Source organism: Hippichthys cyanospilos, chromosome 15 (assembly GCF_059441005.1).
Source record: "Hippichthys cyanospilos isolate Australia breed blue-spotted pipefish chromosome 15, RoL_Hcya_1.0, whole genome shotgun sequence".
NCBI lineage: Eukaryota > Metazoa > Chordata > Actinopteri > Syngnathiformes > Syngnathidae > Hippichthys > Hippichthys cyanospilos.
This window is the reverse complement of record NC_142383.1, coordinates 1,265,754-1,282,500: the sequence shown is the minus strand read 5'-3', so window position 1 is coordinate 1,282,500 and position 16,747 is coordinate 1,265,754. Positions and strand designations below refer to the sequence as shown.

At 38.1% G+C, this 16,747-nt stretch overlaps 2 protein-coding genes across 5 annotated transcripts in view; one reads left to right on the top strand and one right to left on the bottom strand.

Annotated features, from left to right (window-relative positions):
- The window catches only part of ptpa (protein phosphatase 2 phosphatase activator), a 47,447-nt gene extending 45,447 nt beyond the window's left edge, over positions 1–2,000 (bottom strand). For 3 of the 4 annotated variants that reach the window (XR_015868045.1, XM_088435750.1, XM_088435752.1), the window contains exon 1: positions 1,924–2,000. Coding sequence is in view for 3 of the 4 variants with exons in the window: in XM_088435750.1 (XP_088291876.1) it covers positions 1,924–1,948 (25 nt within the window). In the remaining variant the exon portion in view is untranslated. The remainder of the gene's footprint in view (positions 1–1,923) is intronic. The other variant, XM_088435751.1, reaches the window with a different exon arrangement.
- Positions 2,001–2,334: 334 nt separating this feature from the next.
- crata (carnitine O-acetyltransferase a) overlaps positions 2,335–16,747 on the top strand; it is a 37,136-nt gene continuing 22,723 nt past the window's right edge. The window contains exons 1-10 of the mRNA XM_088435749.1: positions 2,335–2,544; positions 3,697–3,993; positions 4,085–4,203; positions 5,809–5,862; positions 6,800–6,965; positions 9,120–9,294; positions 12,991–13,169; positions 13,296–13,396; positions 15,093–15,212; positions 15,308–15,430. Of these exons, the coding sequence (XP_088291875.1) occupies positions 2,521–2,544; positions 3,697–3,993; positions 4,085–4,203; positions 5,809–5,862; positions 6,800–6,965; positions 9,120–9,294; positions 12,991–13,169; positions 13,296–13,396; positions 15,093–15,212; positions 15,308–15,430 (1,358 nt within the window). The 5' untranslated portion in view covers positions 2,335–2,520. The remainder of the gene's footprint in view (positions 2,545–3,696; positions 3,994–4,084; positions 4,204–5,808; positions 5,863–6,799; positions 6,966–9,119; positions 9,295–12,990; positions 13,170–13,295; positions 13,397–15,092; positions 15,213–15,307; positions 15,431–16,747) is intronic.

The following is a 16,747-nucleotide window of genomic DNA, read 5'->3' as shown; positions in this document are numbered from 1 at the left end:
TATATATATATACATACATATATATATACATACATATATATATACATATATATATATATATATACACATACATACATACATACATACATACATACATACATACATACATACATACACACACACACACACACACACACACACACATACATATATATATATATATATATATATATATATATATATATATATATATATATATATATATAAATATATACAGTGGGCCCCCGGGTTACGAACTTAATCCGTTCAGCAGGTACGCTCGTATCTCGAACTGCTCGTATAACGGGCAATCCAAACCCATGTTAATTCGTGAATGCGTGCAACGCGCGCAAAAGCCCTAGGTAAAAACACCACGACTGTACACATATATTAAAATTGAGTGACATAATCTACTGTAAATTTGCATTAAATAATAAGTACAAAGGAAAAATGACTTTTACCTTTGGAATGACGTGACTTGAGCTGGGTGGAAGCGGAGGGGAGCAGAGACCATCGCTCAAAATCAACACGGCGAAGTAGATATGCTATTGGTCTTACAGTGTCACAGTAACTCTTTCAGTCAGGGTGCTAATCACGGAGATACTAAAACATCATCCTCTTATTTCTTCCTTTACCGCTGCTAGTAATTTTGGAAGCTATGTCTAACAGATAAAGTTTGCAAAGTCTTCACAACATTCCTCCCTTCCGTTTTTCACTCATTTTCTCTCCTTCCTTCCATCCCAACCAGCTGTGCCATCAAGCTAGATAAAGGCGTTCGGCCAATAGCATATCGGCACTTCTGTGATTGACGTGTGACGCCGGCCAATAGCATCTCCGTGAGTGAGACCGGGTGACCTTAATCGACCAATATCATATTGGCATCTCCGTGACTGACTGATACTTATTCGCACTTTTTTTAAACGGTTGGAATGTATTGACAATTAATTAAAAAAAAAAAACACATTTAAACCAATGACAATTCTTTGTCCTGCAATCTGCACATTTAATTTCATGTCAGCTGTTTTTCCCTTTAGCTGTACAAACACTACACTTAAATGGTAATATATTTACACACCGTGACTGAGACAGTCACTGTGACGTTGTAAGACCAATAGCGTTCACGTTACTGCCACAAGTATCTACTGAAGGTTTAAATGACGCATCTGCTGATTTTGTTGACCCAGTTAAACGAGAAACATATTCACATACTTAATGGCCGGCATGTCGGATTGCTCGTAAGGCGAAAGGATTGTTCGTAAGTGGGGGACAAAAATCTCCGTGATCCACGCTCGTAAGGCGAATTGTTCGTAAATCAGGGTGTTCGTAAGCCGGGGGCCGACTGTATATATATATATATATATATATATATATATATATATATATATATATATACACACATACATACATATGTGTGTGTGTGTGTGTCTGTGTATACATATAATGATAATCACACTAAATCTGGCACATCTGCCTCACTGAAGTCTGAATTTGAATATCAGGACTGACCTTTCTATGCCGTATTTGCATGTTATCCTTGTGTACGCCTGGAGATTCTCCACAGCATAATTAAATACTGTAATGATTAAAATGTAACAGTATAAAGTCGAAACATTTCAAAAATTATTCCTCTCTTATACCATGGATTTTGCAGAGTTGTTGAATCTGGTAACTAAACATTTACGGCACGGATCCACTTCGTATAAATGGGTGACACGTTTTCACGTGTATAATGGGGGGAACCAAGTATTGTTAGTAGTTGTTAGTAGTAGTGTTGTTGTTAGTTAGACTCCCCAAGAACTGCGATTATGACATTTATACGATTTAACGGTTGCACGTTGATATGCATTGTGAACGCCCTGTATACATTGAAATATGGCTACATGTTGAAGACACAAGAGAAGAAATGAAAAAAAGATGACATTGAAAATATTGAGTTAAGTTTACCTGCCGGGTGCTCTGGTTCCGCCATGTCGAAGCCGTCGGTCTTCTTTGCGGGTTATAGGGGGATGGAATTAGTGGAGCTATGGCTCACTACCGCCGACCTTGTTGGATTTCTATACGGATACAAAACAAACTTTTTTGACCGATTTTGTTTATTATTATTATTATTATTAGTATTATTATTATTATTATTATTATTATTATTATTACTGCCATATGTGTATTTTACACGTGTAGATTTTACCATTCGTTGTAAAAAAATTACACACAACGTAAAATAAATACAAGCAGTGTTAATGGTGCACCAGTGGAAAGTGACAAGGGATGCTTCAAAAAATCAAAATCACATCGCTCCAAATTGGCAATTTCCGTTGTTATTGTACAAAACTTTCGATTTCCTGTTTCATTCTGCATTTCGGTCGGCACTCGTCCCATCTGTCACGTGTGGGATGTACGCTTCCACACGCACACAAACTCCTGAATGTATTGTCTGTTGATGGGCGCAACGTACATAGAATACTTTTTGTCATTTTTTCTTTTTGTTGCACATCGGGCGTCACTGTCAAAACTAACTCAGGGGGCGTTTTTCTCATCCTCAGAATGTGGGGCATTTGCAGCAGAATGGTGAGACATTGACCTTTAGATTAGCCTTAACACGTTACACAGCTCGCAATGATCATAACGATCTTTTGTGGCACAGATAACATAATAGCTGGTGTTCGACGATTAGTTTGAATCAATTGTGGTAGTTTATATTTGTGTATTCTTAAGAATCGCTGTTAGCACGTTAGCCCCGGTAACTGGGTAAAAGGTTATTCGTGTTTTTGTTTGTTTGAAACTTAAAACTAAATACTAATTGAAACCATTAAAAGCAATGCTTTTCTGTTTATGTCGTTCTTAGTATTCAGAAGCGATTTTTTTGTGGATATGAGAGGGAGAACAAGCATAACACAAAATATAAAATCTCATCAAAAATAATATACAAGATAAAAGATACATTTTTGTTAACGGCCACAAACGCTTCATTTGTGGTTGTTTTCGCATTCGGACAGTTTATGAGACAGAATCATCAGCACACAATCGTCAAAAAACCTAGACCTTGTCATATTAATATAAAACCGAGGAAACAAGGAAACGTTGTGTCCTTTTTTGTTTGACGATATTTATGTAATACAGCACACGTCTCTTAGTCACCCTTTTTTTATTTTAAGTGCAGCTTGCCACCTAGAGGACACAATTATACTTCACAGTTCTGTTCTTGGAAAAATATGTACCTAAAAGCTACCAATGTACTTGTTTATATTTAATTGAAAAATTGATAATGAAAAATTAGACTTGTAAGAAATGAATTATGGGCATAACTGCGGTGTCCCATTTTATGTTCACCATACTTAAAAATATATGTCACATAGGGCATTTTAAATCTCTGTGTATCGTAATATTCCGATTGCGAAAGGTGAGTATTGCAGTGTCATACATTTTCTATTGTGTGCCAGTTGACACTGGGTAAGAAGTGGGAAGAATCGTGTTGAGAAGATATCGAAAGAAATATTTCAGTGTACTTTGCACACCAGCCTGCAGATGTGAATATCAATAAAATATTGTGTCTGGAGCAATGCAAATCAGACCATGACATCTAAAGTTGGCTTTTTCCCTTGTTTTTTTTTTTTTAAACATATACATCTGTAATTGTTTATGGGAATGGAAGTGAATGTACTGAAACTGACATGACAAAGTAAACTAATTATTTAAATTTTGTCTTATTTAATCTCCTAGGTAAAAGTAAGGATGGTGAAACCTGGTGGCTTGGTCAAGGCCTGTCACTTGGTAAAACCAGTTTCTGCAATGCGCATCACTGGAAGATACTTGACCCACCAGAAGGGGTTGCCCAGTTTGCCTGTCCCCTCCCTGCAGAAGACCTGTGAGCGCTACATCACAGCCCTGGAGCCCATTGTGGAGGTGGATGAGCTGATGCTCACAAAGGAGCTAGTGTATGACTTTCAGAAACCCGGAGGAGTTGGTGAAAAACTACAGAGAGGCCTCGAAAGGAGAGCGCAAAATACAGAAAATTGGGTGAGCGTCTACAAACAATTAAACAATTAAAAAAAACCCTGGCAAAATACCTAATTTGCCAGTTTTATTGATGATGTTTATGTCTTTGTAGTTGTCAGAATGGTGGGTGCAGGTTGCTTACCTTGACTATCGTTTGCCTGTGGTGATCCATTCAAGTCCAGGGTTGGTTTTGCCTCGAATGAACTTCAATGATAAACAGGGACAAATAAGGTGATTACACATCTTAAAACATGATGACAGAATCATGCTATCAATTGTAACAGAGATATGATTGTCATACATACTTAAAAATGTTCTCAGTGTTATGCAGTCGTTTTGTTACACAGACTGTACATGCATCCCTTACTGCCACTGGCACGGAGTAAGATCATTGTCAATACGCATACGTCTTTTTGACAGCAATCTTACTCCATACACAGGAAGGGTAGAAACCTCCGGCACAGTAGGGCAGCCATCTGTCTTGACCAATTGTTTTCAGACTCAGAAACAGAACATACAAAAGAAAATGTCTTCACTCTTGCCTGGAGGCTATGCTTATTTTGTTTGAGTGTCCTTGTGACACAAATAGCTCTAGTTTAGTCTCGTACTATTCTTAATTCATTCACTGTCAGCTCAGATATATTAGTTTTTATGTCAATAGCTGTTAGGGGCAATGAATGAGTGATACATAGTTTCATACCTAAAATAAATAATTATGAAAACCAATAGTTGAAATGCCATTCAACCAACTGCAGGTTGCGGTTTGTTTCCTAAAACCACATTATGTAGAATTAAGAGTTGCCGTTGACCGGTGATACCATACTTGAATGCAGCATGTGCACTACGGTCTCACAGAGAGATCATACTTTCGAAGTACAGTATAAGCCAAGCGAGCGAGAGACCAACCAAATACAAAATAAAATTCACCGTTGGTTTCACTGCACAATAGTGGGTAACTCTACAAATCTTGAGCAAATGTGTCAATACCAGTTAGTTAACCGGGCTTCTGCAGACATAACAGAGGCCAGGTGGAAAGTCCATCAGCACAGACACTGACACAAGCGCTGTACAGCACGGACTCCATAGCCAACATCCAACATTTTCATACTTTTTCTAAATGAAAACACAACTCTTACCAGTTAAATAGAATGCAGGACAGCAATCCTGGCACACGAGCATTAACAAAAGGCAACAATACAACACATGCTATGGGCCGTTCGCAATACAAGGAAACCACAGGGTAACGTAAATCTTTGTTGTATTGCAATGTCTTTACTGGCATGTTAGTTTGTGTTTGGTTCGTGAACTCAAATTCATAGAACAGCAAGTCATTCTAACCCCAAACCGATCGTTGTACCCCATCGTGAAATTTGTGCTGTGTGGAGACGCACCCCCGACCCCCCTTTTATTTATGATTGGCTTTCCGTGGCTAAAAGAAACATAACTGCCCCATCTGAGTGGCGCTCCCATGTCATTTAAATAGCTATTACTAGACCTACGATTTTATATATATATATATATATATATATATATATATATATATATATATATATATATATATATATATATAGGATTGTTAGCTAGAACACTCTTATTTACACGTTATTGAAATTTGTAGTGGTTTTTATGAATGAATAACTGACAAAATACATTACACATTGTCACTTTAAGTACAATTTTGGTTTAAAATGGTTTGTGACAAAAGGGGTTCACTATAATTTATCATGTTCTGCCGTAGTTAGAAACTTGATTTTTAAATGTTTCATGTGTAAAGATATATACACAAAGTCCTATGGAATAACTGGTCATGTCATGTTATTTATTTTCGGTATACAGGTTTGCTGCCAAACTGATTGCAGGTGTTTTGGATTTCAAGACAATGATTGACAAGTGAGCACGTGTATGAAGTATCTCTTGTTTTGAATTCTGTTTCAGGGTGTTTTGGGGGTTTTGTTTTACTACTACACTGCTTCAACAAATCAAAATCTCAATGTTGTTGATATTATAGAGCATGTGAACCAACTTGACAATAACATTTAATGGTTAATAATTATAACAATAATATTGCTTACATTTATATAGTGCCTTTCACGAAACCCAAGGCGCTTTACAAAGCACAGCACTATCACAGTATAAGACCAGTGGTGGTAAACTACGTTGCATAGCCTCAGTTGTCCTGGGACAGCCAACCAAACACTGGAGGAAAGGGTGAAGTGTCTTGCCCAAGGACACAACAGCATGTGACTCTGACATAGCGGGGATCGAACAGCCGACCCTTCGGTTACTGGACGATCCCCTCTACTCCCTTAGCCATGGCCGCCCCCGGTTAGGTTATCTTATCAAAATAGTCAAACCCTCATTAAAAATGCTTAAATTATTCATACGATTAAATGTTAATTGGTGTTACCTTTGGGCGGCTCGGTGGAAGAGTGGTTTGCACGTCCACCTCACAGTTCATGGTCCCGATTTCAAATTCACCTTGTTCTGGCCTTCCTGTGTTGAGTTTGCATGTTCTCTCTGGGCACTGCAGCTTTCTCCCGCTCTCCAAAAAACATGCATGGCAGGTGTATTGGACCCTATATTGTCCATAGATATGATTGGGTGCATGAATGGTTGGTCGTCTTTCGATTGGCTCTCAACCAATTCAGGGTGTCCCCTGCCTACTGCCCATAGACAGCTGGGATAGGCATCAGCAAGCCTACAACCCTAGTGAGGATAAGCTGCTCTAGAAATGGATTGCGTTGCCTTAATTAGTTCGTTGATATGCCTACTCCTTATATACGCCTTGTCACAAATGTTGTCAACAAGCACTGTTGTACTACTGCAGTGAGACCTTACCTGTGGAGTACCTGGGAGGGAAGCCACTGTGTATGAATCAGTACTACAAAGTGCTGTCATCCTGTCGTATCCCTGGTGTGAAAAGGGATGCTGTGTTGAACCATGCAGAAAGCTCCAGGCCTCCAAAACACATCTCTGTTGTCCATAATTTTCAGGTAAGAAGCACCAATCTGGTTTACTATCTGGCATCCTTCTTCTTGACTGATTTGACTCAACTATTAAAAGGATATTAAAAATATTTAGCTATTCTAATCAGTACAAATGTAATATTTTGTCTTTAATTAATAGATAGCTGAACTATTACTCATGTACAATTAATACAGTCAGCCCCCGGCTTACGAGCACCCTGATTTGCGAACAATTCGCCTTACGAGCGTGGATCAGGGAGATTTTTGTCCTCCGCTTACGAGCAAACCTCTCGCCTTACGAGCATTCCGACAAACCAGCCATTGAGTATGTAGAAATGTTCTCGCCTGACTGCGTCAACATATTCAGCAGTTTCGTCATCTTCAATCATTAACAGATACTTGTGGCGGTAACGTGAACGCTATTGGTCTTACAACCTCACACTGACTGTCTCACTCACGGTGTCTAAATATATTACCATTTAAGTGTAGTGTTTGTACAGCTAAAGGGAAAAACAGCTGACATGAAATTAAATGTGCCGATTGCAGGACAAAGAATTGTCATTGGTTTAAATGTGTGTTTTTTTTAATTAATTGTCAATACATTCCAACCGTTTAAAAAAAAGTGCGAATAATTATCAGTCAGTCAAGGAGACGCCAATATGCTATTGGTCGATTAAGGTCACCCGGTCTCACTCACGGAGATGCTATTGGCCGGCGTCACACGTCAATCACAGAAATGCCGATATGCTATTGGCCGAACGCCTTTATCTAGCTTGATGGGACAGGATGGAAGGAAGTAGCGAAAATGAGTGAAAAACGGAATGTTTTGAAGACTTTGCAAACTTTATCTGTTAGACATAGCTTCTAAAATTACTAGCAGCGGTAAAGGAAGAAATAAGAGGATGATGTTTTAGTATCTCCGTGATTTGCACCATGACTGAAAGAGTTACTGTAACACTGTAAGACCAATAGCCTATATGCGTTGCCGTATTAACTCAAGACGTTGATCTCTGCACCCTGTTACGGGTGGTATTTCAGTGCTATATAATGGTTGCTTGATCAAACTGCATGTCATGTTAGTCGGCAACCTCCCGACACACTTTGGACACACTTTGGGATAGCGCTATTGTTGCAATTCTGTGAGATGAAACCAACAGTGAACTGACGCTCGAACAAGCCATAAGTGTGGTGCCTAGTTAATACAACACACACAACCTCCCCTCCGCCTCCACCCAGCTCAATTCACGTCGGGAAAAACAGCTGACATGAAATTAAGTGTGCCGATTGCAGGACAAAAAATCATCACAGGTTTAAATGTGTTTTAATCAATAAGATGTCAATACATTCCAACCGTTTAAAAAAAAAGTGTGGATAATTATCAGTCAGTCAAGGAGACGCCAATATGCTATTGGTCGATTAAGGTCACCCGGTCTCACTCACGGAGATGCTATTGGCCGGCGTCACACGTCAATCACAGAAGTGCCGATATGCTATTGGCCGAACGCCTTTATCTAGCTTGATGGCACAGCTGGTTGGGATGGAAGGAAGTAGAGAAAACCCTGACTGAAAAAGTTACTGTGACACTGTAAGACCAATAGCATATCTGATTTACCGTATCGACTTCGAGCATTCATCTCTGCTCATCTATGCTTATCTCAGCACAAGTCACGTCTTTCCAAAGGTAAAAGTCATTTTTCCTTTGTATTTGTTATTTAATGCAACTGTACAGTAGATTGTCACTTAATATTAATATACGTATACAGCGTGATGATTTTACCTAAGGCTTCTGCGCGCGTTGCACGCATTCACGAATTAACATGGGTTTGGATTGCCCGCTATACGAGCAATTCGAGATACGAGCGTAGCCGCTGAACGGATTAAGTTCGTAACCCGGGGGCCCACTGTATATTCAAAAACACATGTTGCCCCTTGCTGTCGACTGAAAATGACATCACATTTACTCCAGGCTCAGGTAACAACCAATTGTGTCTCAAATTGCGAATGTTGCATTACATCATCATTTGATGATGTAGTGCAATATCCAGTTACATTGAGTCAAATTAGGAAGCATGTCTATGGCATCATCAATCAGAAGAAACCTTGTTAATATTGTTGGCTTTTTAATTTGGGCCTGTATTTTAATTTGGTACATGACAGTGTCTTTTGTTCTCTTGAATGTAGTTCTTTGTGCTGGATGTATATAACAGTGATGGAACACCACTGACAGCTGAACAGCTCTGTGTTCAACTTGATCGAATCTGCAGCTCCCCCTTACAGACCAATGTGGACCCTGTGGGTATCCTCACAACCCAACATCGTGACATCTGGGGCAAGACCTATGCTGACCTCATCAAGGGTAAGTGTAATACAGTGGGTCCCCGGTTTACGAACTCCGTTTTACGTATTTTTCATCTGACGAACGTGGACCGCAGCATTTTTTGTCCCCATCTTACGCACAAACGTTTCGTCTAACGGACAATCCAACATGCCGGTAATTGTATCCGCTCTTTTTTTTTTCGCTTTGCTGCATCAACAAAAGTAACTATTCTCGCATGTCACGGAAACGCCGGGTATGCTATTGATCTTATAAGGTCACAGTCACGGTCTCAGTCACGTAGATGCCGATATGCTATTGGTCGATTAAGGTCACAGTCACGGTCTCAGTCACGGAGATGCCAATATGCTATTGGCCGGCGTCACATCAATCACAGAAATGCCGATATGCTATTGGCCGAACGCCTTCATCTAGCTTGATGGCACAGCTGGTCGGTGTGTTGTGAATACTTTGCAAACTTTATCTGTTCGACATGGCTTCTAAAATTGCAAGTGGCGGTAAAGGAAGAATTAAGAGGATGATGGCAATAGAAATGAAGCAGGAGATAATAAAAAAATACGAAGGAGGTGCACACATAGTTAACCTTGCTAGTGAGTATGGCCGTAACCGCTCGGCAATCTTCTAAGGGCAAGACTTTCCTTGCCAGGGGACGGACCTCGGTCAACAACAAAATGGAGAGGCTTCTTCTATTATGGATTAAAGAGAAGGAAATCGCCGGTGATATGTTCTCGTTTGAGAAAAATTCTCGTTTAAGAAAATAAATAAATAAATTCTGCGGGTTGGTCTCTGCTCCCCTCCGCCTCCAACCAGCTCAAGTCACGTCGCCCCAAAGGTAAATGTCATTTTTCCTTTGTATATTTATGTTATTTAGTTTAACTGTACAGTAGATTATGTTACTAATTTTTAATGTGTGTAAAGATGTTTTTACCTAAGGTTTTTGCACGCGTTGCACGCATTCACTAATTAACATAGGTTTGGATTGCCCGTCATACGAGCAATTCGAGTTACGAGCATAGCTGCTGAACGGATTAAGTTCGTAACACGGGGGCCCAGCGTATATCTAACATATATATATATATATATATATATATATATATATATATATATATATATATATCTATATATATATATATATATATATATATCCTGAATGTGGTGAATGTGGTAGCCAAAACACCCCTGTTTTGAGGGGAACTTCAACTAAAATTTTCCCAATATAACTTTAAACACACAACTACATTTATCCCTTAGCGTGACATTGCATTACATTAATTATATTTATATTATATATATATAAATTATATATATATATATATATATATATATATATATATATTATATATATATATAAATATATATATATATCTACATATATATATATATATATATATATATATATATATATATATATATATACTAAAAGATATATATATATATATATATCTACATTATATATATATATATATATATATATATATATATATAGATATATAGATATATATATATATATGTAGATATATATATATATATATATATATAATTTATATATATATAATATAAATATAATTAATGTAATGCAATGTCACGCTAAGGGATAAATGTAGTTGTGTGTTTAAAGTTATATTGGGAAAATTTTAGTTGAAGTTATATATATATATATATATATATATATATATATATATATAAACACACAACTACATTTATCCCTTAGCGTGACATTGCATTACATTAATTATATTTATATTATATATATATAAATTATATATATATATATATATATCTACATATATATATATATATATATATATATATATCTATATATCTATATATATATATATATATATATATATATATATATATATATATATAATGTAGATATATATATATATATATATATATATATATATAATGTAGATATATATATATATATATATATATATATATATATATATAATGTAGATATATATATATATATATATATATATATATAATGTAGATATATATATATATATATATATATATATATATATATATATATAATGTAGATATATATATATATATATATCTGAAGTTCCCCTCAAAACAGGGGTGTTTTGGCTACCACATTCACCCAATGTTGTAATATTGCAACACTCACAAAACAAGCTCTAAATAAACTGCAAGGCACATTTTCCATAATTGCTACATATCTACATGTTCTAGACACTGTAATAAACACAAAAAAATATTTAAAAGCATTTTACTTACTTCTATGGGATAAATCCTGTCAAGGCAATTGTAGGGATGATGCTCGATCGGAAATTTGGAGGTTGTGTGACTTCTTGATCTCGGGGCACGCCTCATATACAAAGGTGTGAGCCAATAGCATTGTGGGATCGAACAATAGGACCCAATGAGCATGTTAATGTAGTTGAACCCCAACATTTATATATATAAGTAGGTTTTTTGTGGACAACAAAAATTGTTGTAATTCTGCAACTGTGGGTAAGGAGGGGTTAATCCATAATAGAAGAAGCCTCTCCATTTTGTTGTCGAGCGAGGTCCTTCCCCCGGCAAGGAAAGTCTTGCCCTTAGAACACATGTGTCGAACTCCGGGCCTCAAGGGCCGATATCCTACATGTTTTCGAACCTTTTCCCTCAAAAACACCTGATTCAAATGATTGGGATCATTTTGAAGCTCCTGCAGAGCTTGCTAATGAGCTAATGGGGGAAAGAATTGGGGAAAGAAAACCGGAAAAAATGCAGGATGTCGGCCCTCGAGGACTGGAGTTCGACACCTATGCCTTAGAAGATTGCCGAGCAGTTCCGTCCAAACTCACGAGCAAGGTTAACTATGCATGAGCCTCCTTCGTATTTTTTTATTATCTCCTGCTTGGTTTCTATTGTCATCATCCTCTTACTTCTTCCTTTACCGCCACTTGCAATTTTAGAAGCCATGTCTAACAGATAAAGTTTGCAAAGTCTTCACAACATTCCTTCCTTCCGTTTTTCACTCATTTTCTCTCCTTCCTTCCATCCCGACCAGCTGTGCCATCAAGCTAGATAAAGGCGTTCGGCCAATAGCATATCGGCATTTCTGTGATTGACGTGACGCCGGCCAATAGCATCTCCGTGACTGACTCCATGACTGACACCGTGACTGAGACAGTGACTGAGACATTGTAAGAGCAGTAGCGTTCAAAGTTGCCGTGATGAGCGTCAACATCTGATTTAGTTGACGTAGCAAAGCGAAAATAAATATACGAATACAATGGCCGGCATGTCGTATTGTTCGTAAGACGGAAGGTTTGTTCGTAAGTGGGGGGGACGACTGTATATATATATATATATATATATATATATATATATATATATATATATATATATATATATATATATATATATATACTCATATATATATATATATATATATATATATATATATATATATAATATATATATACTCATATATATATATATATATATCTCATATATATATATATATATATATATATAATATATATATACTCATATATATATATATATATATCTCATATATATATATATATATATATATATATATATATATATATATATATATATATATATATATATATATAATAATAATAATAATAAAATGCTAAACATTTGCCCAGATGATTTCAAATCATGAAATAATGTCAAGTCTTCCCCCTGGAATGGTGGAACTTATATTTCGTGACCAATTTGTTTGTTTAGATCGGACCAACAAAGAATCTGTGTTGGCTCTTCAAAGAAGCATATTCACGCTGTGTTTGGACGGGCCAATGCCTCAAGTGCCAGAGGATGCTTATCGCAGCTGTGCGGCAGAGCAGATGTTGCATGGAGGAGGGAGTCTGTGGAACAGTGGCAACCGCTGGTTTGACAAAACACTGCAGGTGTGCCTCTGTATGTATACAGAGCCTCAACTGTATGTATACAAGGTTTCCTCCATGGAAGTGTGTTTAACATGTTGCACTCACAAATGATGTTAGTTGTAAAATAAATACAAAACTTTCTTACAGTTTATTATTGGGGAAGATGGGATATGTGGTGCCAACTATGAGCATGCCCCAGCAGAGGGCCCACCCATTGTAGCCTTGATTGACCACGTTGTGGAATACACGTAAGTAGTTGCATATCAAGTAGTATATGTAAATCAGCAAGCTATATCTTGTATAGCTTGACTGCCACAGAAAACACTATGGGCCTGGTTTACTGAAGATGTGTGTATACAAAAACAGACATCAACTTGTTCCCTCATGCATCGATAGATGTGAAAGTTGATTGACTTAGCATATATTTGCAGCTAGTGTTTTTTCTGTTGATTCTTAATAAACTGAATTTAGCATACATAATGTAAATTCTGAAACCTGAGATGAATTGTGATGGCTGATTTTCTTGCATCCCTAGTCACAGAAGTCTATCACAAATGTCAAAACTGTCCATTTTGTAAGTGAGCCACTTTAGCACATTGCGACAATACAATGGTAATGACTTCTCTCGATTTTTAAAGGCGATATCAAATGGGATGAGCCAATACATCCTAATTCCCATGCTTAAATAATGGGAGCTATAGAGTTCTTTTGTTTAACTCGATAAAAAGTTTGTCTTTCGTATAAATTCCAAATTCAAATTATTCAAACATCATTTTATGCTTACTCTCCCTAAATGTCCCTTCTAAAACCAACAGAATCACTAAAAGTAGGCGTGTGCTGATCCAATATTATCTCCTCGTGGTCATTTGCAGCTAGTTTTTTTTTCTGTTGATTCTTATGCAAATAAACTGAATTTAGCATTTATAATGTAATTTATGAAACCTGAGATGAATTGTGAATGCTGATTTTCTTGCATCCCTAGTCACAGAAGTCATGCGCTATCACAAATGTCAAAACTGTCCATTTTGTAAGTGAGCCACTTTAGCACATTGCGACAATACAATGGTAAGGACTTTTCTCAATTTTTAAAGGCAATATCAAATGAGATGAGCCAATGCATCCTAATTCCCATCCTTAAATAATGGGAGCTATAGTGTTCTTTTGTTTAATCGATAAAATGTTTGTGTTTCGTATAAATTCCTATTTCAAATTCTTCAAACATCATTTTATGCTTACTCTCCCTAAATGTCCCTTGTGAAACCATCAGAATGACTAAAAGTAGGGGTGTGCTGATCCAATATTATCTCCTCGTGGTCTGATATCAGCCAAAAACACAGTATCGGATTATATTAGTCTACATCCAAAATTTTCAGTATGAGCGTTATTTGTCAGGGTCTTTTCATTTATTTTGTTTAAATTGTATTCAATTTCACGAGGATGAATTCACTTAACCAAATGTTTGGAATAAATGGGCTGTATTTTACTCATAAATACTGTTGATAATTATTGTTCTTTATTTGAAACATATCACTTGATCAATTCTTTTCTAACATTACATACTAAAGAATAAATAAAAGCATGTACTGGTATCATTCCTGCTGGTACTGTATCAGCATTGGACAGTAATCTAGGCTGCATCATCGAAATAGAAATTTTATGCAAACACCCCTAATTGAAAGACCTAAGCCCGCTTTCAAATAGTGCATTGACTAACACCTTAACACAAATACTGCATTCTCTGTATTGACAACAGCGTGACTGAACATGCTATTGTCCATTATTTGGAATCTTAAAAGGATGGAAAAGAATTCAATCCTCGTACATCACACATACATGACATGCCCACCAACAGCGTCTGCAATCGGTTAGTCAACGTGCAATTTAGCACTGGCATTTTGATATCTTAGTGTGTCAGGTCCTATGATTTGTGTCATGTGAAAACAGGAGGAAGTCAGAGATGGTCCACTCTCCCACAGTGCCTTTGCCAATGCCCAAAAAGCTGAACTTCAACATCACACCTGAAATCAAGAAGTCCATTGAGGAGGCCAAACAGACCATGAACGTGTCAGCACTTGCTTTTCCCATTTACTAATCAGTAATGGTATTTGTATTGTTCAGTTAGTCACTTGGATAAATGACTCACATTACTTTCATTGCAGACTGGCTGGGGACCTGGACATGAAGGTTATTGTGTTCACCCACTTTGGAAAAAATGTTGCAAAAGCCCACAAGATGAGCCCCGATGCATTCATACAGGTGGCATTACAACTAGCTTTCTACAGGTAAGGTACATAAAAAGCTTGACTGCCATTGAAGTGTTTGAAGATGTCAACTGCCAGGTTTTTTTTTTTCTTTTCGATTTCCTCTCCCTGTGAGTCGTCACCTTAACTATGGTGTAGGTGTTTGTGTGTCCCAATGATCCTAGGAGCTAAGTTGTCTGGATTGTTATGTCCCTGATAGGGTCACCCATGACAAACACGTCATAGGTGAGGGACCAAACTAAGCATGGTTCATAGATCCCTTGTGATCTATACTATAATTGGATCGCGTTTCTCACCCTTCAGCCAGGCCTGGAGATGGGGCTCACTGGTGAGCGGCTGGTGGCCAGGGTTGCACCCATGGGTTCCGGCTGGACACAGTCCGAACAGGCAACAAGGTTCCCCCCTCCCATGGGTTCACCACCAATGGGAGGGGTCAAAGGGTTTGGGTGAAGAGATAGGTTGGGTGCGGTCAAGGGTGGAGAATTTGGTGGACCGATACCTGGCTACAGAAGCTAGCTCTTGAGAATGTCACCTCTCTGGCAGGGAAGGAGCCTAAGCTGGTGTATGTGGTCAAGAAGTTCCGAATAGATTCGCCTCCACACACAGCTTGGGTTCTGGTACCAGTCCTCTCTGTTCCAATCTGAAGTTGCTCTTAGAGATTCACAGAGCAGGTGTGGGCATACTTAAAAAACTATAGCCTGGCTCATCGCCTGTACATTGGGTTTGACCGCTGTGGATGAGAGGGTACCTAGGGGGGATGGATCCTGACTGTTGTCAGAGTACCTACTCCTTGACAGTCGGGTTGGTGCAGCATCCTCTGTCATGTGGACTATGTACCGGTTTGTCCTGTTAAAGAAGGAGCTAAACTCAAAGGCGAAACTCTCGATTTATTTACCGGTCAGTCTTCCTTCCTGCTCTTAGCTACGGTCATGACCTGTGAGTGGTGACTGAAAGAACGAGATCCTGCATAAAAGTGGCTGAATTTAGTTTTCCTCCGCTGGGTGTCCAGGCTCTTGCTTACTTAAGGTGAGAAGCTCGGTCCTCCGGGAGGGCTTCAAGAGTTGATCCACTGCTTTTCAGCATTGAGAGGAGCTGGTTGAGGTGGCTCAGACAGCTGGTTAGGATCCCTCACGGATGCCTCCCTGGTGTGGCATGTCCCACTGGGAGGAGGTCCCAGGTATAACCCACGACACACTGGAGAGACTATGTCGCTCAGCTCACTTGGGAATTCCCTTGGAGGAGTTGGACAAAGTGACTGGGGGGAGGTACCCTTCTGTCCCCACTACCTGACCCCCAGATGAGCAGTAGAAAATGGATGCAAGGATGGATGAATTTCAT